Source organism: Drosophila elegans, unplaced genomic scaffold (assembly GCF_018152505.1).
Source record: "Drosophila elegans isolate 14027-0461.03 unplaced genomic scaffold, ASM1815250v1 contig_208, whole genome shotgun sequence".
Classification (NCBI taxonomy): Eukaryota; Metazoa; Arthropoda; class Insecta; order Diptera; family Drosophilidae; genus Drosophila; species Drosophila elegans.
This window is the reverse complement of record NW_024545578.1, coordinates 946,768-972,452: the sequence shown is the minus strand read 5'-3', so window position 1 is coordinate 972,452 and position 25,685 is coordinate 946,768. Positions and strand designations below refer to the sequence as shown.

Here is a 25,685-nt window from a genome sequence, read left to right as displayed (position 1 = left end):
TATTCCTAGCAGTTTTTAAACCACTGTGCCATCGATCGTCTTGCGGACGTCGTCGTCATCGATGCTGTGTAAACAAATCAGCCGCCGGACTGCAATCATTTTATTGGTATTGGCGGCTGGCTGCGCTTTCTGCTCTGGCTTTCGGATATAGCCGCTATAGCTCTTTGCTCTTGATGCTTGGTTTTTATTGACTTTACTCCAAACACTCGGCACTCCACAACGCCCACATTCCCATACTTTAGACTCCAGACCCATCCCATCCCATCCCTATTTGGATCCTCCGAGGGGATCTCCTTTTCAACACTTTCGTGTGGCCGCATCTGTTTGGCGTTTTAGAATTGTTGTTTAGTTTTTAGCCTTTACTGGCAAGATCTGTTCATAATTTCAATTGACTTGGGCCGCGCGGAGATCGTAAAAATTATTTATGTGGATAGACGAACGAACACACACTCGCCTTAGCGGAAATTGTTCGATTTCATATTGATTAATTGCTGCTTTCTTCAACTCAGCACCGCTGCGAAGATCTCCATATCCACATGGCCATTGGAAAGAGAGTGATTATCATAGTCTGATTTGTTGAATTTCCAAACAAACTATGTCTGCCTGCCACTCGATTTGTTTGGGTGGCATGTTCAGATTGAGAATGTTGGGATTTTGACTTGAGAGTGGATAGAGGGATATATCTTAGAGATATATGTTTTTGACAGATTTTCGAAATGTTTACAAGCAGTAGCCAAGTGTTCACTAAGCCATCTGCATAGGGTTCTATGTTTTTAATCTAAACACAAGGGTAAAAAAAAAGTGATTTGTGGATTTGAATGTTAAATATAAAAATATATAAAAATCAATGACTTTCGAGAAAATCGTAAACTTTACTCAATTGTAAACTGTTTTTTAACTGAGAAAGGTAATTGGTTGTTAAATATTTAACAATAAACAAAATTTCGCTAATTTCTCTGGCAGAAACCAACTTAATATGCACAAACAAAACGTGATAAAAATGACCAAAAATAAAACAAAAGGGGTCCAAAAACAAAAGTCCCCAAACGACCTGCTCCAGGTGAGGCTCGAACTCACAACCCCGGCATAGCTCATCTCATATACACACTGAATACTGATTATAAGTACCGTGCGCTAACCAATTGCGCCACTGGAGCCGTTGCCCGGGCGCCGCCAAAAGCTCAAGGAGACCCCCGGCACCCGAAAAATAGAACAATCCCATATCCTTTAAGCTCCCGCAGGCACTTTTTTTCCCAGCTATATCTCAAATAAACTGAAGCTACTTAATTTCGCACAGTATTTCAGCTGGATTTAATAATGCTTATCGGTAAATTGATTACAGTAAACTAAAATCTTTTTTTTAAGAACAGCGAGAAGCATATTTTTTATGCTCCCATTTTCAAAAATAGTTCATGACTAATAAGCCGAAGCTGAGCTTTAATTATAAACGAGGCGGAGATAATCCATCGGCAGCATACTCTGCAAAAAAATATATATAGCACAGGAATATTTCTTAGGAAGCTATTCTAGTTAACATACTTGGCTTACCTGATTTGATAAATTTTCCATTCTTAAGTCGCCCTTGTAAAAAAAACGTAAAATATTTCGTTTGAAAACGCCTTTAAACATTTTAAAGTGTTTAATTAAACATGATTTTAAATATTAACAAAAAAAATGTTATACACAACGGATAATTTGCTTCAAAAACCCTTGTTCTTTTATAAAAAAAACCAAATATTTTTAATAAATTCTGTGTTAAATTTGATCTTTTCTACAAAAATTACAAAAAAAATTAAAAAAAAAATTTTTTTTGCTGTTTATGGCCTTAATTTTTATTGACTTTTCAAAAAAGATGGATATAAAATTTACAGTCCTTCCATAGACTTAAATTTTAAAGTTAATTTAATTTTTTTTAATTGTAGTATATTAAAAATACTTTACAACCGCTAAAAGAGCAGTGTACTTTCCAGTTTATGGGAGCTACGATAAAGAAAATTAAAATGTACTAGTTCGCTAGACACCTTAAATTCAAAAGCAACAAAAACATTATAAAAATCATCTAAAGAGAAAAAAATAATAAACAAATAAAACATACGATTGAATATATAAAAAATATGTTCTCTAAATGTTCTTCAAAATATGAAAGGAACTCAAATATACATATCTACAAAGCAGGCACAAACTCACTTTTTGTCATCGAAAAGTAGTATAAAAACACTCAAAACGGCTTTAAAAACCATGTAAATCGTTTCAAAACCATTTCCTAATAAAGAAAAAAGAAAAAAAAAAAAGAAAAGTCTGTCCCAAAAATATATAGTCACCAACGACTTGCTCCAGGTGAGGCTCGAACTCACAACCCCGGCATAGCTCATACACACAGAATACTGATTATAAGTACCGTGCGCTAACCAATTGCGCCACTGGAGCTGTTGTCTGAGCGCCGCCAAATGCCAAGCAAAACGCTCGGCCCTGAAAATAGAACTTTTCTCTCTCACGCTCTCTCTTTCTCTCGCCGTTTCTCTCCTCTTCTGCGCTTACGCTCTTTTTTTCCTGTCTCTCTTCTCTCTGTCTCCCTCCCCAGTTTTTGCAAATGTTTGGATGAGTGAATAAATTAAAATATTTTTTTTGTTGATGATAAGAACTAACGAAATAAAAAGAATAAAATCTGAATAATCTGAAAATCTGAACTTCCGAAAATCTGAAAATGTGCCAATGAGTCAACGGATGTGTTACTTTGTCATTTAAGTGTAATTAAATTATCTCAAACAGAAATGAAAGCGAAAGCCAAGACTTTAGAATTATTAATATGTATTAGGTCATTGAAAAGTGAATTTTGTCTCGATTTTACTTTCAATAACTCAATAAACAATGCAAATGATTGGGTTTTCACTTTCGTTAGTTCGATATTTAGTTACCCATAAAACAGGTGTGCTGATTACAAAGAAGCCCGTGAAAATTACAGTACCGCATAGACCTGCTTCCCTTTCCATCTATAACCCCCTGAATTGCCAATTCCATTACCATTTCAACAGCCGGTGCAGCAACAACAACCAGAGTCAGTTACGACAGTTCGATTTCATCTGAATTTCATTTGCAATTGCAAAATCCCCTTTACGAGAAAAAAAAAACACAAGAAAACAAACACGAATATTGAAATACACTTTCTATTTAAATGTGTACATAGATATGTTTTTTTTTTTTTTTTAACAATTATGATTTAGCTTAGACGAATTAATTAAATATGATTTTTAGAAAGCGAAATATTTTGTATAGATACTCAAAAGGTTTTCAAACAGTTATGTATTGAAATTAGTTAACCAAATTTGATCCATATCCTATAATTAGTTATTTAAAACCATCCACAGTAAGGGAACATTTACATTTTAAAGTTTTTTCCGTGTTTAAAAAACATTGTATAATATAACCAGTAAAATATGAATAAACCATTGGCAAGAGCATAAAAAGAGATGGGAAAAAACAAAAGGCCAGAGTCAGGAAATGCAAATGCCGCTAATTACTTCAGCCGTCGCTTTGGCTTTTGTTGCTGATGTTGATGTTGCCATAATCGCTTCTAACTAAATGAAAAGCATGCAATAACAATAAAGTACAAAAGGCAATCCCCGTTAGTGAAAAACAAAAACAACAACAACAACAGCAAAGCGGCAACACCTGAAGCCATGACAAATGACCACCATATGACATTAATAATCATAATTCAAAACTTAAGAAAAGAAAAAACAACTGAACTTACAGCGGAAAAACTTGGCGGAGCATGCAAAGTAAGTCCCTTGTCATGTCATGTTGTAATTAAAAATTATTAAAAAAATATATTTCCAAGTGACAGCGGCCGTCTCGCAGGCAGTTAATAATACTATATGCAGCCATAGTATTACCGGACAATTATGTCGTAAAATCTGAGAAGTGCAAAACTGATGAGAACGGGTGACAAAAACAAATTAATAAAATTTAAATATATGTGTAAAAAGCGGAACGATGTGCCACATACCTACATAAATTAATGCTTCAATGTGCAATTGTAATTCTGAGAACTGAACGAAATCGAATTAGATGCGAACCCGAGGCAATCAAATCAAAACTGTATATATTTCAGCCCCACGAAGGAACAAACTAGAGCAGAGATGGAACTTGATGGGGGGATGTGGATGGGGATGGGGTCTATGAGGAAGCCAGGGTTACCATTAACGACTCTACGAGTCTGGCGCCAATGGAACACATACATAAATAAAGAAAAATAAACTATGAGTGACAACAACAAAATAGGCACAAATTGCAGGCGCTATAATACCCATCAGAATCGATTTGTGAGAGGCCAATCAAAACTGTTCAATTCTTGAAACAAAGGTCTAAGAATGTTAAAATACATTTTTGTAAGTTGAACTAAAACCCATATCTCACACATCAAACCCTTAAATAATATACCTTGTGAAAATTCCCACAAAAATGTACATATATTTGTAATTATATTTAATAGAACTTGGTCAGACCGCTATAATTATAAAACGTATTAAAATACAATTTTAATTGTATGACATTTTTCTACGATTTCCCTCACTTTAATGAGTCATTCAAAACGAATTTTTCGTTAATACAAAAAAAAAACTGGAAAAGCCCACAAAAATATATTTATCAGCGCAGAGGAAATACTGCCGCACATGCCAAATCTTTTGTCCATTTTCTCCCACAGATAAGCGGGCAGAAAACAAAGAATAATATACGCAAACAAGAGTATATCTTGGGCGTTCAAGTTCCCTTAACCCCGGTAATTAAGATAAAGTCCAGAATTGTCCAGACGGACCCGCACTGGCAAAACCTTGATAAGCTGCGCTTTGGCTTACTCATTTCAACAGAGTCAACATAAGAGAATATATAGTGGTAAAAACATGAATAATTTATTTTTGTATATGTGTTTTATTACATCTTTCTTTTAAAATCATATTCAATCATATTAATCAATTTAAGTTTTTTTAATGTAAGTATTTTATGTATGTGGCTACAACTTTTGATGAATATTATATTTCTATTTATTAAACACTCGAATATATATGAAACTATTTTGAAAGCTTCATGTGGGTTATATGAAATCATTTTTACAATACAACTGAAATTTTAAATTTTCTTTTTCAACTTTGCTCCTAAGAGTCTGTGTATTTGTTTAATGTGCTATTATTGTGGACCCATCTGTGAGTAGTTATACCGCATATAGCCCACCCTTGCAGCTGTGGAACCTCTGCCCGAGCAATCTCGAAGACTCTGTGGGCTGGCACACAAAAAAGTGCATTAAGATTACAGCTGGCGACCGTCTGACAGTTGTTGGCTTTGTGGAAGGAGCTTATCAGCTGTCGATGCACTTGTAGCGCCACTTTCAGTTTCGCTTGGAGACGCAGATGCATATGCAGATGCGGTCGATGATGCAGATGCTGTTCGGGTGCAGTTGAAGCTGCTGGGTGAAGAGAAAAAATCAGGAGGGGAGAGGGGATTACGGAGCTGTGGGGGCGTGGAGTCACTGGTCGGACAATACGATTGATTATTGACTCAGCTGCAATTGCTCGGCAAACTGATGACACAGAAAAAAATAATTTTGAAATAAGTTATATTTCGATTTCTGGAATAATAATAATAAATAAAATAAGTTATAAACTGGTAGTGTTCCTCGAAAGTGTTTTTAGTTTGTGAGATGTTTTTTGCAGTATTGCGATAGAAGATTCTGTTAAAAAGGAGTAAGCATCTTTACACTATATTAATTTTTTTTAATTGAATGGATGGCCATTCTTATAAAAGGCATGCCAATAGATTATTTACATGCCACAATTGATTGATAACTTTCGTGCCGCATTTTTCCCAGTGCAGGCTTGACTTTTACCCGGAGGCCACTTCAGGGCAGCCTCACTTAATCACGGATCAGATCGGCCGGCGGCGTAGCATCGCCGGATTTGTTGTTTACCTTCTCACGCGTCAGCGGCTAAAACGCAAAATGCTTTACCGACCCACAATTGCCGCAAGGTACGAAAATAAGGCAGAATTGCAGCAAAAATAAAAACGCCTGCGCAACTCGGTGATTTCCACTAAGCTTCTCACATCCTCCAGACAGCCAGTACCTGTCTTTCTCTGTCATTTTCTGGGGACTCTCACTCGCACTCTTTAAGCCAGCACTTTGCATGTTATTTGTTTCGTTTATTTGAGTTTCTCATTAACTTTTGCTTAAGTTTACTTTTGCGGCGTTCAAGTCTGTAAATACCCTTAAATTTTATAGGGGGTTTTACAACAGGTTTAGTAATAACTTAAAATAAAACGATTGTTAACTTTATATGTTAATTTGCTTTCAATTAAAATTTGTTGGGCTATAAAATTTGTTTATGGTTTATTGGAACTCCAAATTCGACCAAAGTCTACGTTGTAAATGAAAAAGACATTTTATATTCTAAAAACAATAATTAATATAAAAAACCTTTAGATTTTAAAGCCTTATACTTTCAAATCATTATTGTTAAGTAAAAAGAAAGATTTTGTTAATATTCGTTTAATTGATCTTTTTGTATACCCCTTGCTTTAAGTTCCCGAAACCTTTTAGGCCCAAAGAGTATCTCCAATTCGTGTTATCCTGCGCCATTAAAAACACCCAGAGCCTCTTTGCCTTTGCCCATGTACATTGCTCAGTGCCCGGTTGTGTGTGTTTTGTTTAACTGAAAGTTGGCGTCGTAAGATTTGTATGCGCACCTGATCAAACTTCACGTTCACGTCATTTGCTTGCGTTGCGTTGTTGTGTCGGTCAAGCGGAGTCAAGTTTGTGGGAATTTGTTCGCTCATTTTGGTTTTTTCCCAGCCCCATTTCATATTATTTGGCCAGATTCCAAAGTCCGAATCTATGACGTATCTTGGCTGGCATAATTATTTTGCAGAGTATCTCTGCACTGGCAATTAAACGCGATTAGCTAGAATTTATAACCGGCAACAGTTGTAAATTAAAAAACGTAGTTAAATTAAGTCTGCCGCTGCGTGCAGCGCATAAAAAATAACCAAGAAAAAATATGCAAACGAAAGCAACCAAATATATTGAGTGCAATGCAGGTGTTTGAACTCGATCGTCGATCGTCGCCAAATAAAAAAGGAGAAAAAATTGGAATAATTGGGCGACAGACGCTGACACCGCCGTTTTTTTGAAGCGGTGAACATAAAACGCCGATCGACGCGACGGCGGCGCGTGCAAATGCGAAATGCAAAACAAACACTTTTCGATATCGAAATTGTCTCGATAATTAAATGCGTTCAGCGGTAAAAGTATGTCAGCAATACGCTGATTCAAATCGGGGAGCAGGGAGTAAGGGAAAAGGTTGGTTATTCGATATTTATCAGGTGTGTCTTTACGACACTGGTTCATATCGAAAATTAAATGATATAAGCACGCTTTGGAGTGAGAGAAGCAAAATGAATCAATTCTTTTAAGAATACTTACTATTAATGATATGGTTCTAAAGGTCTTAATTTAAGTTTTAATTTAACTAAATCTAAAAGAGAAATTAATTATTAATATTCACAATCTTCCTTTTTGTTGTCCAGTGTCTTGCATTCAATATTCGCTTGGCAGGGGGGCTGAGCTGAGCGGAGCTCGTTTCTAGGGCGTTGACATTTCGAGGGCGCAGCAGTTGTCCAATGTTTGTCCAATTCGTCACCCAGCCGCGGACCAGATCATGTCACTATATAGCCCCTCCCCTCGACCGACCCCTTTCCGTGCAATTTGAATTTGAGTTTCGTCAACTTAATCAGAGACGGCGGCCCAGTTGGCGCATGTGCACAAGACCCCAACCCGCCAACAACTAGCTGGTGACAAATCTGAGCTCGGGAGTTGCATTCAAACTGGGACTCAAAGCGGCACTTACAAAAATTACACCTATATAATAAAGAAAGTTGGAGAAGTTTAAAATACAACTTATGTTGCCTCGGAATTAAAGTATTTTTATTTCTTAAATTAATTAAAATCCTCGAAATTATCGAAAAAGGTAGGTATATTAACGTGTTTCTGTATAAATGTAAGCTTTGTATTTACATTTTGTTATTGGGAGCTTTGCCAAATCTTAAAAAAGTGTTTTTAATTTTAATATCTTAAGAAGACAATGATAGTACTACGGCTTTGGGGTAAACTATTTCAGATTTAAAAAGACTTTTATAAAAAATTTTTAAAGAGACTATCTGTGGTCAAAGCTTTTTGGTCCTCTATAATCCTATATTTTTGTGAGTGCCGGGGCCGTGCCCATTGTCTTGGAGCGAATGCATCTGCATGTGGGCGTTGCTGGCTCCAAACTTTGGGCTCCAAGTAAAACCCCGAGATCCGACGGGTCAGAATGCCTTGGCCAGAAGGGTGTGACAACGTTTGTGGTGACTGCCTGTCGCCTGCTGGCTTCGATCTCTTTTCTATTTGTTCAGATTTCGTTTTTTGTTTTTGCCGCGCATGTGGGCTTAATTTATTTTGACTTTTGGCCATTTAACTTGAGATTTATCTGGCCTAAACTATGCGCAAACATTTTCCCGGTGCCCGGCTCGTTGACGCGTGGATTAAATGTGCCAAATGACTGAGCCGGGAAAGATTTTTGTTTGCGGATTACTCAATGGGTGTGGTCCAAAATCGACCAAATCGACCATTATGTGGGGCTCTGCACTCTGCAGATGTCCAATTGAGTTGTCTGAGGCTAATTTGCTGCTCCCCTCAAATCACAAAATCCTCAGCAGAATGAGTAATCATCGCTGGGTGTGTGTAAAAAGAAGAATGATGAAAGGAACTGGAATTGTTACTGCAGTCTTATACAACGAGGTTTTAAAGTTGAATATTACCTTTATTCTGTGTTTCCTTTAAAGACCCTAATTTACCTTAACTGCAATGGGATATAAATATTTTAATTGGCATGGAGAAGGTCAAAATTTTTTGATCCCCTTTTCCGCCTTCAAATTGTTTTTTTCATGGACAAATATCATCATTTCCTAAAAACTGATACTTTAATCCGATTATTTACTTCCGTTTCTGATGGAACAGTCTGACAAGGGCTTAGTACAAAGGAATTGGTATAAAACAGGTGCAATGCAAACAAATAATTAATTTATAATATTTTAAAGAAGGAAATAAGAATTTATCATCAAGAAATGATTGTAAATTAGTTTGTTAATGTAATAAAGTTATTATTCAATAATAAAATAAGTAAAAAGGCCCTCACTAGTTTATTTGTATTATCGATTTGAAACTAGTTATTTTTATATTAATTGCTTGCATAATTGTTTTTCGTTTTCTATAAAAAAGGAAGAAGATGAAGTAAAAATTGTATATAAAGTAAACGAAGAACGGAACCATACGTTTCTCACCCCATTTACTCAAGTAGTTTTTCAACAATTAAGGAAGCTTTCTACTCGATTCAAACCAATTGAGTATTCATTTTGTAGATCGTCTGCATCTTTTCTCCAGAGTTCAATCCGCCACTTGAGCTGCATTTCACTGCTCGTCACATCTGTGAATGCGAGTGTATCAAGTACTTGATAGAGTTCTTCAAACTCTGCTGACAGTTTCGACATATAGCGGATGGCCCAGCCTGATCCAATCTCCAACTCTTCCACCGATGTAGGGTATGCTGTGTCTCAATCAACAACAGAGACTTCTACCATTTGGACAATCTTTTCCCACATTAATTATGGAACAATTAAAAGATGCGGGGAATTCCACTTGAATGGCTGTCAATATGGCCAAACAATGGGCCTCTTGAAAGTGGGTTCCACATACCCATTCTCGAGCCCCTTTTTTTCAGCCAGGGGTTATTTTATATTTACACCCGCATAAGTATATATGCGATGTGTGAGCTGATAACCTCCGGCGTGGACAAATCTCAGAGTAACAACAAAGTCTCGGCACTTATTTCGTGGAAATTACCCACCAGCTGTGTGTGTTTGTTACGCATTTCCTCTCAGGTGTGCGGCAAACAAAAGCGCTGAAAAGTAGGTGCAGCTGAAGCTGAGAGCGGGATATGGCCCCTGAATCCGAATCTGAGTCGGAATCGGAATCAGAGGCTCGGGATTAATGAGCGGCGAGCAACAGTTGCACACAGCAAAGTGAGTGGGAAAATGGAAAGGCCGTCGTCAAAGCAGCAACAAATAAGTCAGAACACGGAGAGAAATTCTTAGTAAAGTCGTTAAGAGCATGCCTTTACATTTTATAAATCAATTTTAATCGAACAGATTCAAAATAAAATTATTTAAAAATTAAAAATTATTCTTTATAATATTTTTAAAAAACAATATGTTATATTATAAAAGTATTTAGCAAATTACAAATAAGACAATTGTATATAATTGTTAAAAAATAAATTTTTTTCTTTTAATTGATATAAATTTTAACCTGTTAAATTATTAATTCATTTATAAGTGTGTTATATGTTATTATTGTCAATCACATACCATCGTGAAATAGTTCTTTTAAAAAAACTATATTTTATTCAAATAATAACGCTAAGGAAATAAGTATTAAATACAATATTAAGTTATAATTTTCAAATAGTATACCTTTTAAGTTGCATGCAATAATGGAACTTTTCCATTCTTCCACGGAAATCGACCGATTTGATGTCGTAAATTATTTTATTTTTTCTCTGTGTAAGTTTTTAAGCCGCTGAGTCTCTGACTCTGTCTCCACTTGGGATTGAGACCGAGTCTGAGACTGAGACCTGGCGGTTTGGCTAATGATGCCGCCGCTACGTGACGTTCGTTGCCAAGTGGCTGCCAAAGAATGGCTCACCTCTCTCGCCTTTTTTCGGTTTATTTCTTCTTTGTGGCTCATGGTTTTATGAATTGTTTGGCATTCTTTCATACGGAGCTCTCCGTGTCGTCGTCGTCGCTGTGGCTGCGGGTTTCTTTATCTGCCGACGCACCTCATTTTCCGGCTTTCGTAAAAAGTTCAACATAAAATGAAAAATTCACAATACAATACAACAAAAAAAGAGGAAAAAACATTGAAAGCGCGATAAGTACGAGTAGCTGCAGACGCTGTCATCTGGGAACGGCTGCCGTTGACGATCTGCATGGCTACCGTTCCACTGCCTACGCAGCCGCATCAGAGCGATCAATATTACACTTGGAAAATATTTTTTTGCAACAAAACAAAATTCTTAACTAAAGAAATGTATTACAATATAATGTTTTTAATTTTTGTTTCTCAACTTTTGTACCATGATTCATTAAATTAATTTGCCTGCATTAAAATTTTAATACTTGCGTGCATATATTTGTGTGCCACAACAGGGAAGTTTGTTTACCATTAAATCTTCACTATACTTAAACATATTATACTTTTAATTATTTCTGTAATCGTTTTTCAAAATCAATCTTCAGACTTGATTTTGATTAAAATATTATAATTTATGATGTTTTGTAATCTTTTGTTTTAGAATTTACATGTTGATTTAAACTTCAAGTCTAATTTACAAACATTTTTGAAAGTGCAACATTGCGGAATATTCACCAACAAAAATGATCAGCAATCTTCGTCGGTTTTTTTTTTGGCATTTTTTAATTGAGGCGACGACTTTCCACTATAAATCAAAGGTTTGCGATGATTTGTTTGCAATTTAAATGCAAATAACGACCACCCAGCAGCCACAGATTCAAAATTATAACTTAATTTTGGAAGAAGTCTGCAACAGAAACCAGCAATGAGATGAAAATGCCTGCGAGGCACATGGGCAATGAATTGCGGCCCAAAACCGAATGTTAAAAGGAGAAGAAGGAGCGCGGAGTTGGCTAAAACCACAAGACAAAGCCACACAAAGCGATCCAATGCGACCAAGGGGCATGATTTGTCTTCAAAATACTCAAAGGCCTTTTTGAAACCTTTTCCCTCGCGAAAAAAAACTTCAAGCCCTGGTAAATAAACGATTTGGGATAGCTACAAGAATCAGATCGAACTGGAAGCTTACCTGCAAATAAATAAATTATTTTTATTTGAATTTCACATAATATTATAAAAGTTACTCTAATTCATATTATGTATGTATATATTAATGTATTACCTATCTTTAAAAATTTAAAATTATGTATTATGATTTTTATATAAGGTGATTAATTAATAGTTATATATTACAATTTTTAAGTTTAACTTAAGTACTCAATCATACCCCCTCATCTTCTATTGGCTCCATAATGAAACTCATTTTGGTAAGTCCTTTTTTGGAAATACAGGGCATCACATAAGAGCTTTAAAAGCTGATCACAAGGAACGATTCCGAGAAGCGCATCGCTTTGTCCGATACCCTTCTCCCCCAAGCTTCAAGTTCCCAGTCCCTAACCGAGTTGCAAAAAAGGCCCAAAGCCCAAAACCAATCCCCGAAATATTAATAAAAGTCGTCACCGTCAAAAGGAAGCGCAGTCGATCCCAAAAAACAACACTCACACACACACACACAGCAAAAAATTGCAAACCAAAGCCCACAAAAAAAGATGAGAAAAAAAGAGAAGTTATGCCACGCCGGTGTTCAGCAAATTTCAATCTCGGCTCAAAGGCGAAATCCTCTCGAGGGGAACCGAAAAAGTAAAACAAAAAACAAAAAAAAAACTTAAAGAGAAGAAGGTTCGTTTTTGGCCTGCACGTGCAGCATTGAAATGCGCCGCGCGTTGGACCCAAAGGATCTTTGCCAAAAACAAAAAAAAAACTAAGGGAAAGGAGTAAAAGAAACCCAGCCGAAACCAAATGAATTGAAAGAATTCCTTGCGGGGCACATGGAGACTCTTATTCGGTCCCAGACTGCGACTCAGACTGAGATCAGCTCCAGAATCGTAGTGCACTCTAAAGAAATGTGGATATTTGCCCATTAGGGGGGTGTACAGAATTGAAATACCAACTATTCCATAGTTAAAATTAACTAAAATAATGTTTTAAAAGAGCCAAACCAAATTGAAATACATAGTATATCAAATATTTTCGGAAACTGATAAGCTGATATCTTCCTTTCGCCTTGGTTTATATGTAGGTAATAATAGAATTTCCTTTTCCTAGGCCTAATTTTTTTGAGTGTAACAGTGCAACTGAGCCCCCGAACCTGGGCAAACCTTCGACGAATCGTCTCAGATCAAATGGTGAGATAGCCCTGGTCGACGGATGGACTGAATGACCGTTCTTCGCCTCGTTTTGACCAAAATGCGACGACGGAGAAGAAATTCTTTGGCTTCGCTCTGGCCTTTGATTTTTCTGCTTGCCTTTCTGTGTGAATAGTTTTCGGGTTTGGATCTTTTTGCGGATTTCGGTTCGCTCTGCTTTGTCGCTGGCCTTTTGTTTTTGCGGCCTTTTGCCAGAGAAGAGGTGGCCCTATATAACGATTTGAATTTCAGATTGAGTTTTAATAGCCGCAACTCAACCAAACCACACCTGCATTTGTTGCCTTCTCTTGGCAGTTTTTGCACTGCAGCCGCAGGAAAAAGAGACGATGCCGATGCCGTCTAGATTTGGGCTCGGATCTCGGGGTGTGAAGTCTGCACTGCGCATATACGGCTAAGAAATTCAATTTCACGCTTCTTTATTAATTGGCCAAGCTTTGGGCAATCGCTTTTCCCCCAGCTCCTTTTATTTTCGGTGTGTGGATTTTTTGGCCGCTTGCGTTAATGAGATTTTTGCTCTGCGATTATGAGCCAAGATTTGAATTGGGTTTGCTTTTGGTTTTGGTTTTGGCTTAAGTCCTCGCAAAGTGTAATTCGATTGCCTTTTGAGATGTGCCGACTCGGCGTGTTCCGCCGTTGAACGGCGATGAAGCGTTAATTAGACAAGCGAGATGGCTGATAGACAGGCGGCTAAAAAATTAAAGGGATTTGCTGGAAAGTTAAGAGCAAAAAAAAGTGTTTGGCACAAAGTTACCAAGCAGCCTAAATGGAGTTTCTTTGTTGAAAAGAATAAAACAAAAAATGTTTTCCTGTTAAGTATTTTATAAAAAAAAAAACTACTAACCGAGCAATGAAAATTTGAATATTTTTTTTTTGGTTGTGTTTTAAGCTTTAACACAATCATATTTGTTTGTCCAAAAGAATTATGGTACACAGTAAATCTTTTAAAACGTGGTCCATTTCGTTGAATAAATGTCTACTAAAAATCACTTTTTTATTTACATATCAAAAGCCAAGATATGTAAATTTCCTAAATGCTTTAAACATTTCGTAAGCAAATTTCAATAAATTTTCCTGGCAGAGAAAATGCAAACAGAATTCAATAAACATTTCCAGGCGCTATCAAAATGCTTGGGCCTCTCAAATAAAATGGTGAAAAATCAATAAGCGAATGCAAATGTTTATGCAGAAATTGACGCACTGCAGGCGTTGCGGTGTTGACAACAAAGTTAGGCAAAAACTAAAGACGATGTCTCAAGAAATGAAAACCCAGCCCCCCAGTTTCCATTCTCTATACAATTTCGCAGTGTTGGCGGCATCTCCGTACATTTTGGCAGCTACTGCGGCAACGCGTGAAAAATAATATTTATGGCAAATAAATTTTCATCCATCGACAGCAAATGGCGCCGCAACGCCAACGTTGATGCAGCTTTTGGAGGTGTGCTTGTGCCGGTATGTGTTTGCAAGTATATGACTGCAACTGCCATATAAAATAATTAGGCAGTCAGGGGTTAATGGCGGCAGCGGCCGTTGGGTTAAGAAGGCAGGGGGCAGGCAGGCAGCCAACTGAATGTCAACGTAAATTTGAAGTCTTTGCCGGCTAAGTGCGTCCATCAATGGCTCCATAAGTTTGGCTTGGCGGCAACCTAAATCAATCCTCAGACTCAGTACGGTGCACTCGGAAAAAATATATCAAATTTAGGGAAAACTGTTTAATAACGTTTAAAACAACTTCAAATTTGTAAGTAAATATTTTAAATGCTTTTGCTTAAAAGTTAAATAGTATTGGAAATAATATTAACGAAACATAAAAAAAAATTAACCAAAGAAATATGTTTCTTAAAATCTATTTATTGTAACATTATCTTTTGTTTATTTTAAAAACATAAACATTACAACATATATCTAACCTCAAATAATTTAGTAAATATTTGAAATACTTTTGATTAATTAATATTGAAATAATAATAAAGAAACATAATAGAAAACTCGTTTTGAAGAAGAATTTTAATATATTTTGCTTGCACTTGTAACTTTTTTTTAACGATTTCTAGTTTATGGATAGTTTAATATTCTTCTTTGTACTTTTATTAAGACTTTAAAATTTATTCCCTTTAAGTGAAGGACCATGGCATGACAAATGGCAAATGTGCGACGGAAGTTGGCCGGAGTATTGAAGTCCCGGCTTTGGAGTCGGTGTCTCTTTGCAAACTTTGGAGCTGGCGGAGCTGGCTGAGCTGGCGGCAACCTTTGTGTTTCGGTGGCTTTCTGCAAATAGAGGAAGAGGTTTGTGGCATTTGTGACAAGCTGGCTGGGTTTCATTGATTGCAAATTTAATTCGCCTCAGCGGTGACAGATAAGAATCGCATCGCATATCGAGTATCGAATATCGAATATCTGATGGCCACGCCCCACTGACTGGCAATTAACCTGGCCAAATCGATCGATTCTGTTTCGTATCTTAAACAGAATTTGTATTTGCTGATCGCAAGCCGAGATAACGCGGCTAAATAAAACCAGCCTGCGGAGTAAGACCGAAATTTATTGAATTTAATAACGCGCCAAGTTTATCGCAAAAAGTTTTTGTCAATTTAACAAATTGCAGCTACAACAGCAACAGAAAAACAGAAGAAACAAAAAAACAAAAAAAAACCCAGCCCGACCAAGCCCCCGTGAAAAAGCGCCGGAAAAAAGCCAGTTGGGCAGGCCGACAATGGAAATGGAATTGAATTCCTAGACGGCTAATAATGTCTTTGTGCACAATTGACGGCCAAGTGGACAGGCGTGCAAATGAATGCGAAACTCTGGACCCGCACCGCAGCTCAGCAAAAGAATTATGTTACGATCTGCAGCAGGATCGGGGGAAACTAAGGGGAATCTGGGGGCTAAGCTCTGGTCACCGGGGAGCGATATCGCCAAGATCAATGAATCAATTAGCAAAACGAAATGAAAATGAATGAAATAACCAACTGCAACTGCAACTGCATCGGCAGGAGCCCGGTCAGTATTTATTTGCGATTTTTTAACTTTTTATTTGGCCAAAACACAGGCAAGGCGTGGGATGGCATTTATCAATGTCGGATTTTCGGCTCATGTTGTTATTCGCTATCAAGGGGTATATTATTGTATTATAATGCTATCAGAAAGGTACTGGACTTAGAAAGTAAAGATTCAATACGACCTTCTTAGACCTTCTTTAAATTTTTACTTTAATGCAAGTTTTCTGAGAATAAAATACCTAACTTTTAAAGCTACAGCACAGAAACTGGATTGGATAAGGCCGAGATATAACGATTTTTCAAAACATAAAATTAATAATAACTCACGAGCAAATGAGTTTAATACGACACGATTACAGTGAAATAAATCAAAACTGTTGGGATATGTAAATAATACAAAATATATTTTAGAGTATTTATAACTGCAGTCCCAAGTCAATAATTTTATTAGTTTGCAGCTGCTGTTGGTGGTCTTTGATAGTGCTGTTGTTGCTGCCCCAAGTTGCTGTTGGCTGTTAAAGTTGCTGTTGCCACTAAGCGTTGCCGTGTTCCCCATCGCATATCAATCTCGGCAACTCGGGTGGCGCATTAGTCAGAGCCTCAAGGCAGAGGGAAAAAAATTGAATAGCAACAATTCAATTGGCGATAAGGAATTGTGCATAATTTTATTTAATTTACGGCTTGACACTCGCCGCGAAGTTCGTCATCGATGGCGGTGGGTTGTGAGTTTCAGTGACCCCTTGGCTCCTACGGCAGCGCCAGTCTTTCGATCAAATGTCATGCGGCAGCAACTGCAACAGCAGCAGAAATTGCAACTGCAGCAGCCGCACCTCTCGACCATTGTCATCGCCATTGTTGGTCGAAAAGCTAAAAGAAAAACGGCGGCTGAGCCTTACCAATCTGAGCTGTCATTAGGCCACAGCGCCACCACCCCCTTTCTGCACCACCGCCACCGCCACCGCCACCCATGACAAAGCCACAATGGCTGGGTGACGCAGCTGAAATCAATGCTGCCCAGTCCTGTGACTCCCATTCCGAGCCATTCCCATTCCCATTCCCGATCGTCAGCTGCCAGCCGTCCGCTTTTCTGGCCAACTTCCGCCAGCTGATGGAGTTCGGCTGTGGTGGTAGATGGACACAGTTTAAGCTTCCGATTCCTGCACCTGACTCATTCCCCAACCAAACGAATGAGGTGAAAATATCAGGGCTAACCATAATGGATATTACTATCTTGATAGTTTAAGACATTCAAATATGGCAAGCTGAAAATTAAAATAACTAAGAACATATATTAAAATGGATTATATTAACTGGGATTGTTAAAATGGTCCACAAGTTAGTTCACAATCTTTCCTCTAATTAAAATTTATTTAAAATTTAAACATCAATCAAATTGTTAACATAATAAACGATGACATATTGCATTATTAAAATAACAATATTAAATCAAATCACATTCTAAATAAAATTATAAGAATTTTTGTTTAAATATGTTAAATAAACAAATAAAACATTAAAATTTGAAGAACGATTTGATTCCCAAAATTATAAAAACGTGTCTTTCGACTGAAAACAAATTTAGCTAACGTGGGTAATTTTGAATGAACTGAATTAATTTTTTCAGTACGAATTTTATAGAACTTAAAATAAATATTGCTACCATGTTGCCCACAACTGTGTGCTTACAATGTATACAATGTACATATGTTCCCCAGTCCTGACTTTGTAACTCCAACATCGACTTGGTTTCGATTTCCGAATTCGCATGGAACTCTCACCCAGTTTTTCCGCTTTTCCCCCGCCACAAAGACAGATGGCCGCTTCAATTACACAAAAGTCAGGCGGTTCGGTTTGGTTCCCCGTAACCCCTTAACCCCTTTTCGCCCCACCTCGGCCAGCTTAACCCACGAAAGTTGCTGAGCCGTGTCCGCGTTGCTTTTATACATTTGTATTGCGAGCGCTGGCGTTGGTGTCTTGACTTTGTTTTAGTTTTTGTTTGCCGCTTGTTGTTGCTGTTGTTGTTAAGCGAAACAGGTGCGTTTTGCGTTTTGCAGGTGTTTCCCAAAAGCCACCACCAGCAACAAAAGCAAAAACAACTAAAACAAATACAACAACTGCAGTGGTCGCGGACTGTTTAGTAGTTACGCTTTGCCGCTAGTTACACAAATTGCCATCAAGTATTACCGCCTCCCCCTTTATGAAACGTCACCCCCTCATTTTAACCAGCGGCGCCAGTTGCTCATGCGCATTGTATTTCGTGTGAAAATCACAATTAAATGCGATTTTTATGCGCACCTCGCCAATATCGTCGGCGCTGTTGATTGTGGTTTAGCTTTCATTTCGGAGACCTCCGTTGGAGCTGGAAAAAAGACAGTTAACCCTATAAAAATCAATGTTATAATTATAAAACAGTAGACATTGACAGTAGAATATGAATGAGATTAATTGGCTTATACTTATACTACTTATAATGCTTTATTTAGCCTTATGTTTTATGATTAAGACCTTGCAAAACTATTAACTTTACGTTTCGTTTTTTAAAAAACATTATATTTAAAAAAATCGGCACATATTTGTCAATATTTACTGAACGTGCTTTGGAATTGAAAACAACCTAATTAGGTACCTATTTCAGCACCTAAAGTCATTAGGTAAAACAAACACAAACCTACTTTTTTTTATATTATTGTGGACAAAACGAATATAGGTACATACAATGAGGTAATTAATGGCTTTGACTTTTGAAAGCCAAAACACATTGGATCACTACGAGATGTGAAGTGATAAGTTCCTTAATCCTTTCCATAATCCCCCTGGGATCTCAAGGGGTTAAGCTGGGGGGAGTTCGATCAGCTATCGGCCCGGCTTCGTTTAACACTCGGGAGCTCGGCTGGTTCAGGCTCAGCTGTCAGCTGCGTGGTTGGAAATGTCAGCTTGACAATTATTATGTCAAAATTTTCCGGCACGGCCATTGGAAGGCTGAGTAGCCGAACCGAGGCGACGGCATTCGCAATCGCGCAGTTGCCGCAGCTGTTGACTGCTACACGAGTTTTTATGGTAATTCAAGTTTCACTGATTTCTCGTCTCAGCGCAGTCGCACCCAAAAAAAAAATCATTACATGAGAGAAAACCTGAGACTTTTGAGACTGAGAAACAGCGACTAAGGTGAGCGCGGCGCACTAATTGTACCTGGCCAAAGGCTCTCCCCGAAAACCCCGCGAAAAGTGTCTACAGCCCCACAAACCTCTGCAAACAATTAGCGCATACCAGAGTTTGGCTCGGAATCAGAGATCATTGGCCCCCAGAACGGGCGTCGTCGAATAAAACGCACTGCTACACACAGAAAAACAAAAAAGGTATATTGAGAAAGATCGCTAAAAAATAATATTATTAATACAAATAAAGATTTGGAATAAAATTACGAATTATATTTGTAAATACACTTACAGATGGTATTAATTTTTGACTTATGTAAGGTGGCAACCTTTACATTGGTTTGAACTGCGCAGAATGAATGTCTACACAGAGAAAAACACATGTGTTTGTTTAAAGCTGCCTGAAAAATGATATATTTAATACAAATAATGATAAGAAATAAAATTACTTATAATTCAACCTTTAAATTGGTTTAAACTTTTTTCTTGTGCACTATGAATGTCCCCTATAGACAATGCATGTGAACACCAGCGTTTTTTCCATTTGCCGGGGATTTTATTTTAAACGACAGTGCATACCCTAACAAGCAAAACAGTTATGCGGTTTGGTGTCGATACGATAAAATAATTGCTCAATTAATGGGGAGCCATGTAATAAATTGTACTTTATCTAAGATCTGTCAACTATGAAATTATAAAAATGTTTCAGCTACAAAAATATATATATTTTTAAAAACATTGTCTATACTTAATAAATTGGCAAGAAACATTGCTACATTTTAAAATTTTTTTTACTTAAAAAATCAAGTCTAAATTAACATAAAAATCGGGTAGATAAATAAAATAAAATAAACTAAATAAAAGTGTATTACTGTGATCGAAAATGGTTAATAATAATTACATCTTTTCCTTAAATATAAAAATATATCTTTATAATTTAATCAATTAAAATATAAATCAGGAAGTAAATATAAAAGTGGCAAGTGATAAAAAGCCGTTGTTTGTTATATCACAATCAACTAATGTTCTTAAATTTTTTAGTCAACAATTTCTTTTGTAGACTTCTTCTATATACCAACACATTCAATAACGTTTGCCTTTATGACAGTATCCAAGCAGTAACCTGTACTACAGGGCTCTTCATAGAGCATCCCAGATTTGTGGCCGCCATGGAAAATCGTTCCGTAGCTATTTAAAATGTTTCTCTTGTGTTTTGCAGGGGTCTCCGATCCGAATTGACATTTGAATGGGGCGGCTGGCACCGAGTGCTCCGAGTTGCGAGCTCCGATCTCAAAAACAAACCCGAGACTATATAGTCGCAATTGCCAATTGGTCAATGCATTGTAGTTGCAGTCATTAACGCTAATAGGCCAGCAGATAGCGAGAAAGAGAGGGAGAGAGTGGGAGTGAGAGGGCAGGCAGCTGCGGGCAAAAAAACCCAAAAAAAAAAGAAACCAAAACTAAATCCACACCCAAGCGGTCAGGAAAACGAAATAATAGGAAAAACAGCAGGCTAAAGTGAAGGAAACAATTTTCTCAACGGAAATTTTCTGTCCACAATTCGCACACGTGTGCAGGTCGAGTTTTCCACTAAGGGCCCTAAAGGCCATTTTACCTGGGAAAACCAAACCCCTAATGACAAAGGCGGCGGCTGCGTGAGAAAACTCGCTCGCCTATGGAACTTCGGGGGTATTATCATCCACCTTATTGTTCTGGTAATTCGTTGCACTTGTTTACATGGGAAATGGTTTTTCAACAGAGTTTTCCTGCCTCCGGCTACTTGTCTTCAGGTAGTTACCCATATTTCTGGTAGCTTCATGAAGTTTCGTAATCCCCCACATTCCCAGTGAAATTCCATTGAGTTTTTTGATTTTTTATATTTTTTTAATTTTTTGCAATTTATTAAGAGCTAATGTTGATTTTTTTTCGTTTCTTTCTTTTTAGATATATATTTTTTCGCATCATCATCAAATGTTTTCTTTTTCTTTCACATCATGATAGAATTTTTACCATCGAAATGAGAACAAACATATGTAATTTCGATTGCGGATCAAATCATAATTAAAAAATAGCATAATTATGCTAAAAAACACTTTGTACAAAGTATGCTACAGATCACAGAACATATATTAATATATATTTATAGGTTTTAGTGTATATCTGGTAATTACTATTATGGATTATACGTTAACGTTAATTCGATTAAAAAAAGAGGAAAACGATCCAAGGGACTCGGAAAAACTACAAAATGAGGTGTGTGTGTGTTTTGTGTGTGAGTGAAAATTAGTGCCTGGAAATTATCTTTCACAAAACTTAAACACTAAATCGTACTCAATATAAATTAATGAATTTGAATGTGTGTGCTGCTGAGTTGGTTGTTCTTGTTATTTATTGGCTGTGGCTAATCAATAATAGGAAAAATTCTTCATTGATTAAAATTAATAGGAAAATCATTTGGAGAGAAATTATATAATTAAACGTAATTCCAGTTTTGTTGCCTGTGCATTTTGTTTTATTTTTATTGCTGATCTCTGTTTGCTTTGCATTAGTAACATTTTTTTTCTTGCGTTGTTTAAACCAAAACAAAACTAAAATTAGGAAAACAAAAATATATATGTGCTTTAGTGTAATTTCAAGCGTTAAAGGAAAAATTAAATTGTTTAAAGCTTTGCCAAGTTTTCTTCTTCCATTCATTCTTAAGCGCCATCCTAGTTGTAATGTTTAATAATTAATCATAATGTTTACTTGCTTACGATGCTCTAATGCTAGGTTTTTGTGTTGTTGTGTTTATTAATTGTTTAAACTAAACTCTGTCGAGCCAAAAATCGAGCTCTCTTTTTCCCCGATTTTTCCATCGCCGGGAAAATGAGAGTTGAAGAGATGCGCCTGGGCTGTAGTTTTTCTTGAGAGTTACACACACGTAATATTATGCGGAGATCTTCACACGAAGGTTGCGAGTGGAGTTTTGACTGTACTTTAATTATGCATTTAGTTAATAAGTTTATAGGTTTTATAGGTTTTCCCGGCTGGGCGTTTCCACGCTTACGACTGCCTGCTGTCTTTCTCCGCATTCAGTGGCTAAAACGATAGACAAGAGGGGAAAATTCAAATTAGTATTTATGTCTGGTTGAAGTACAATAATTTGTTTATTAGCTGTATTTATTTCGCCATTCTATGTTATCAATTAATTCGCTGTTTTACTGGCTGTTGCTTTCTTTTTTGTTTTGTTTCTCGATGAGAAGATGATGTCGATGAAAAGAGGGGATGAGGCAATAAAGAGGCGCCAAGAAAATCAAACGAGCTGTCACTGAGCTTTTGTTGTTTTCTACTCACTTGAGTTCGTAGGCACTAAGAGAAATTTATGTGAAATTAAGAATAAGAGATGCAGAGATTGAAACAAAAATAGAGAGTGGAGTAATTTTCCAGAAAAATTAAAAATTATAGGGAAACAACCTTAATATATTTAAATGTGAAGTCAGCTATTATTAAAGATTAAAATATCGCATGTTCTCTATGGCTTTTCTCGCAGTGTCTTATGTTCTCTTCCTCTTCCTTAGCTCTCTTACTGCGAGGGGGCGGGTATTGAAAGGGGGCAGGATCCGTGGGGGGATACAATGTAGAAAGCGACCGACTGGCGACTGGCGCACAGCTGCGCGAAAATAAAAAAAAGAAACAGCAAAAACAACTGAAAACAACCCACAGAGAGAACATTTTGAACACGTGCATTTCTTTTTACAGTTTTCTGAGTGCCCCCATGTGTTCTCGTATGTGTGTGCGTGTTTTCGAAAGAATTCTCAGATGGTTGTTCTTGTTGTTGTTGTGTGGTGTGGTGACACATCATACAAACACAAAAAAAAATATATATGTTTGTGGGTTGCAGATGTTTTGCAACAAAAATAAAAAAAATGGATTACGCACCAAGTGAGAAAAAAAGATCTTAGTAAGATAACTTCAATGGGTAAACGATCTGAAAACCATTGCAAACATAGATCATTAGTTGGAAAGAAAGGAGGCCCGAGTTCAAAACCCATCTGCGTGATTTATAAAAAAGGGCTGTCCGCCTTCATAATCAATCAACAATCAGCGGATAAAAAATTAATAACACTTGCCGGGGCCACCCAGCCGAGCATTTGTTCGAAAAACCCATTGAAAAAAGCTCTTTTGAACCTGTTTTTACGTGGGTCCTAAACAAATTTTTTTGCCAGCATCATCAATAACCGACAATAAAAAGAAGAAAAGAAGCTGCTCGCGCTAATGAAGTAAGCCAAAAAACGAAATAAAATAAAAATACGAAGACTGATGATTCCCCAATTTCAAATTCCGTTTTCAAGCTCGCATATGCGTGTGTGTGTGAGGCGAGAGTGTGTGAAATAAATTTAAGTATCTGCAGGTGTTCATTTAAAACATCACAACAACAGAAAAAGGCCGCGAGAAAAAACAAAAATTAACAGCTACGTATAGGCAACGGCAACACACAAAAGAAAGAAAACGATGTGTGGCGACAACAACCGCAAAACCCATACAATCGCACAGAGACAGTCTGTGAAATGTCTATAAAAACAGAAAATGAAATTTTCGGGTGAACTCAAGAGGAGGCTACGAAATCGGGGAAGGTCAGCGGCGCAGATTTATTGTTGTCGAAAGCCCAGTAAAGAAATTTTACAAGATTGGGGCCAAAGAAATGGGCCTCTCGGCTCGTCTCGTCCTTACGAACAGCGAAGTGAAACAAAAAAAACCATTTGTCAATCGCCTTATGAATGAGGTCACTCGCAAAACAACAACAAGTAGAGCCCCGATCACTTTGACACTCAATTGTCTCCTATAAGTGCAATGCAAATGTCAAACAGCTGCGGTCAAAATAATGGCATTCAACAAAAACCCAAAAACTGCGGTAATAAAACGGGTAAAACATCTGTAAAACTTTTGACATGGCGCTTCTTATCTTCAATTTTGCAATTATTTGTGCTATTGCCTGGAGTAAAAACTCATAAAAACTGTTTAGTGTTCGATTTCTCGGAGTTGTAAAAATTTGAAAATTAGATACAAATTAATTTTTTAGACTGCTTTTATATTTCTAAAATGTTTTTAAGACTGTTGTGTTATTTATATTAAAAAAATGTCAATGTTTTCATGTTCTCATTTTTACTGATTTAAAAACTTGTATGAATACTATTATGATAAAATTTTAAGGTCAAATAAGCGACCACATTTGCATTTCCGAAACATCGTAATTTTGCTAAAATTTCGACGTCCGCTGTGCTCATCTACCTACTTCCTATTTCACTATTTAAGCAATTTGTTTGTTAACTCACCGTTGCTAAACTGTTGGACAGTTGCTGCTGTGATTGCAGTTGTTGCTGTTGCTGCTGCAATTGGAGTTGCTGCTGCTGCTGCTGCAGATGAGCGGGCGCCACAAGGAGAGTGTTGGGCGTTTGGCGATCGGTGAGCGGGAGACGGGCGGCGGGACTAGAGATTTTCGCCGGCTGTTCGGCGGCCAGACGCTGGGCGAGAAGAACATCCGGATCGACGACGACGCCCGTTTCCGCTTCCGCCGCCTCCACATCCGCATCCTCCATGTCGCTATCCTCGTCCTCATGCAGTCCATTTACCGCCGTCAAAGCGGCCGCCGCATCAAAGTTACCCATCTCGGGATGCGTTTCCAGTTCGGTCTGCAGATCGCATATGTAATCGATGACATGCTGTATGATTTCCAGCTTTGTGAGCTTCCGATTCTTGGGCATGAACGGGACGAGATCCTTGAGCTTCGATAGATACATCTTCATCTCGGCATTCTCCCCATCGCCGCGATGCGTCGGGTGGCGCGAGATTCGCCCGTTGGCATTCAAGGCCGGCATTCCGGAGGCACCTGTCTGACAAACGGCCGTCAGGGACTTCATTCTCGAGATGATCGCTTTACGCTCCTTGAGTAGAATCTTGGCGGTTATTACACGGTCGTACCGGATTACTTGCTGCGAGGTTCTTAAATATTGCTTTTGCTTATGTTTTTTTTTTAATTTGATTTTGGTTTCTCTGCGAGTTATTTGGCTTTGTGCTGCGATGCGTTGCTCACTTCACTTTAAATTTTCTCACTCTGTCGAAGTTTGTTAAACGAAACACTTTAATCCAGCGTGTTTTTCTGCGTTTGCGTTTTTCGATTTCTATATCTTGTTTTCAGCGAACGGTCGGCACGAATGAGTACTTTTCGCTCAGAGCGCTCCCTTTTATACTCGCCGAAGATCCGAAGAGCGACGATAGGCGGAGTCTACGCTCTCGGGTTTCGTCGGCTGCACAGAGAAAGGTGGTTGCGGAGAGAGAGAGAGAGAGAGAAGCAGGGGAAAGTACTACTTGAGAATCCACCATGTGGATATAACTATGACTTGAAACCGGATTTTTG

General features: G+C 37.5%; 1 protein-coding gene and 2 non-coding genes across 3 annotated transcripts; all 3 read right to left on the bottom strand.

The window, feature by feature from the left end:
* Positions 1-1,052: 1,052 nt before the first annotated feature.
* On the bottom strand, positions 1,053-1,157 carry Trnai-uau. The gene is made up of 2 exons: positions 1,120-1,157; positions 1,053-1,088 (listed from the first exon to the last, which is right to left on the bottom strand). It is a non-coding gene; the product is annotated as a tRNA-Ile (tRNA).
* Positions 1,158-2,329: 1,172 nt separating this feature from the next.
* On the bottom strand, positions 2,330-2,427 carry Trnai-uau. Its single transcript has 2 exons — positions 2,390-2,427; positions 2,330-2,365 (listed from the first exon to the last, which is right to left on the bottom strand). It is a non-coding gene; the product is annotated as a tRNA-Ile (tRNA).
* A 19,730-nt stretch (positions 2,428-22,157) lies between these two features.
* On the bottom strand, positions 22,158-25,482 carry LOC108146332 (protein extra-macrochaetae). The gene is made up of 2 exons (XM_017272298.2): positions 24,604-25,482; positions 22,158-22,369 (listed from the first exon to the last, which is right to left on the bottom strand). Exons 1-2 carry the CDS (start codon positions 25,186-25,188, stop codon positions 22,334-22,336), a joined length of 621 nt encoding a protein of 206 aa, XP_017127787.1. The 5' UTR covers positions 25,189-25,482; the 3' UTR covers positions 22,158-22,333.
* Positions 25,483-25,685: the final 203 nt, after the last annotated feature.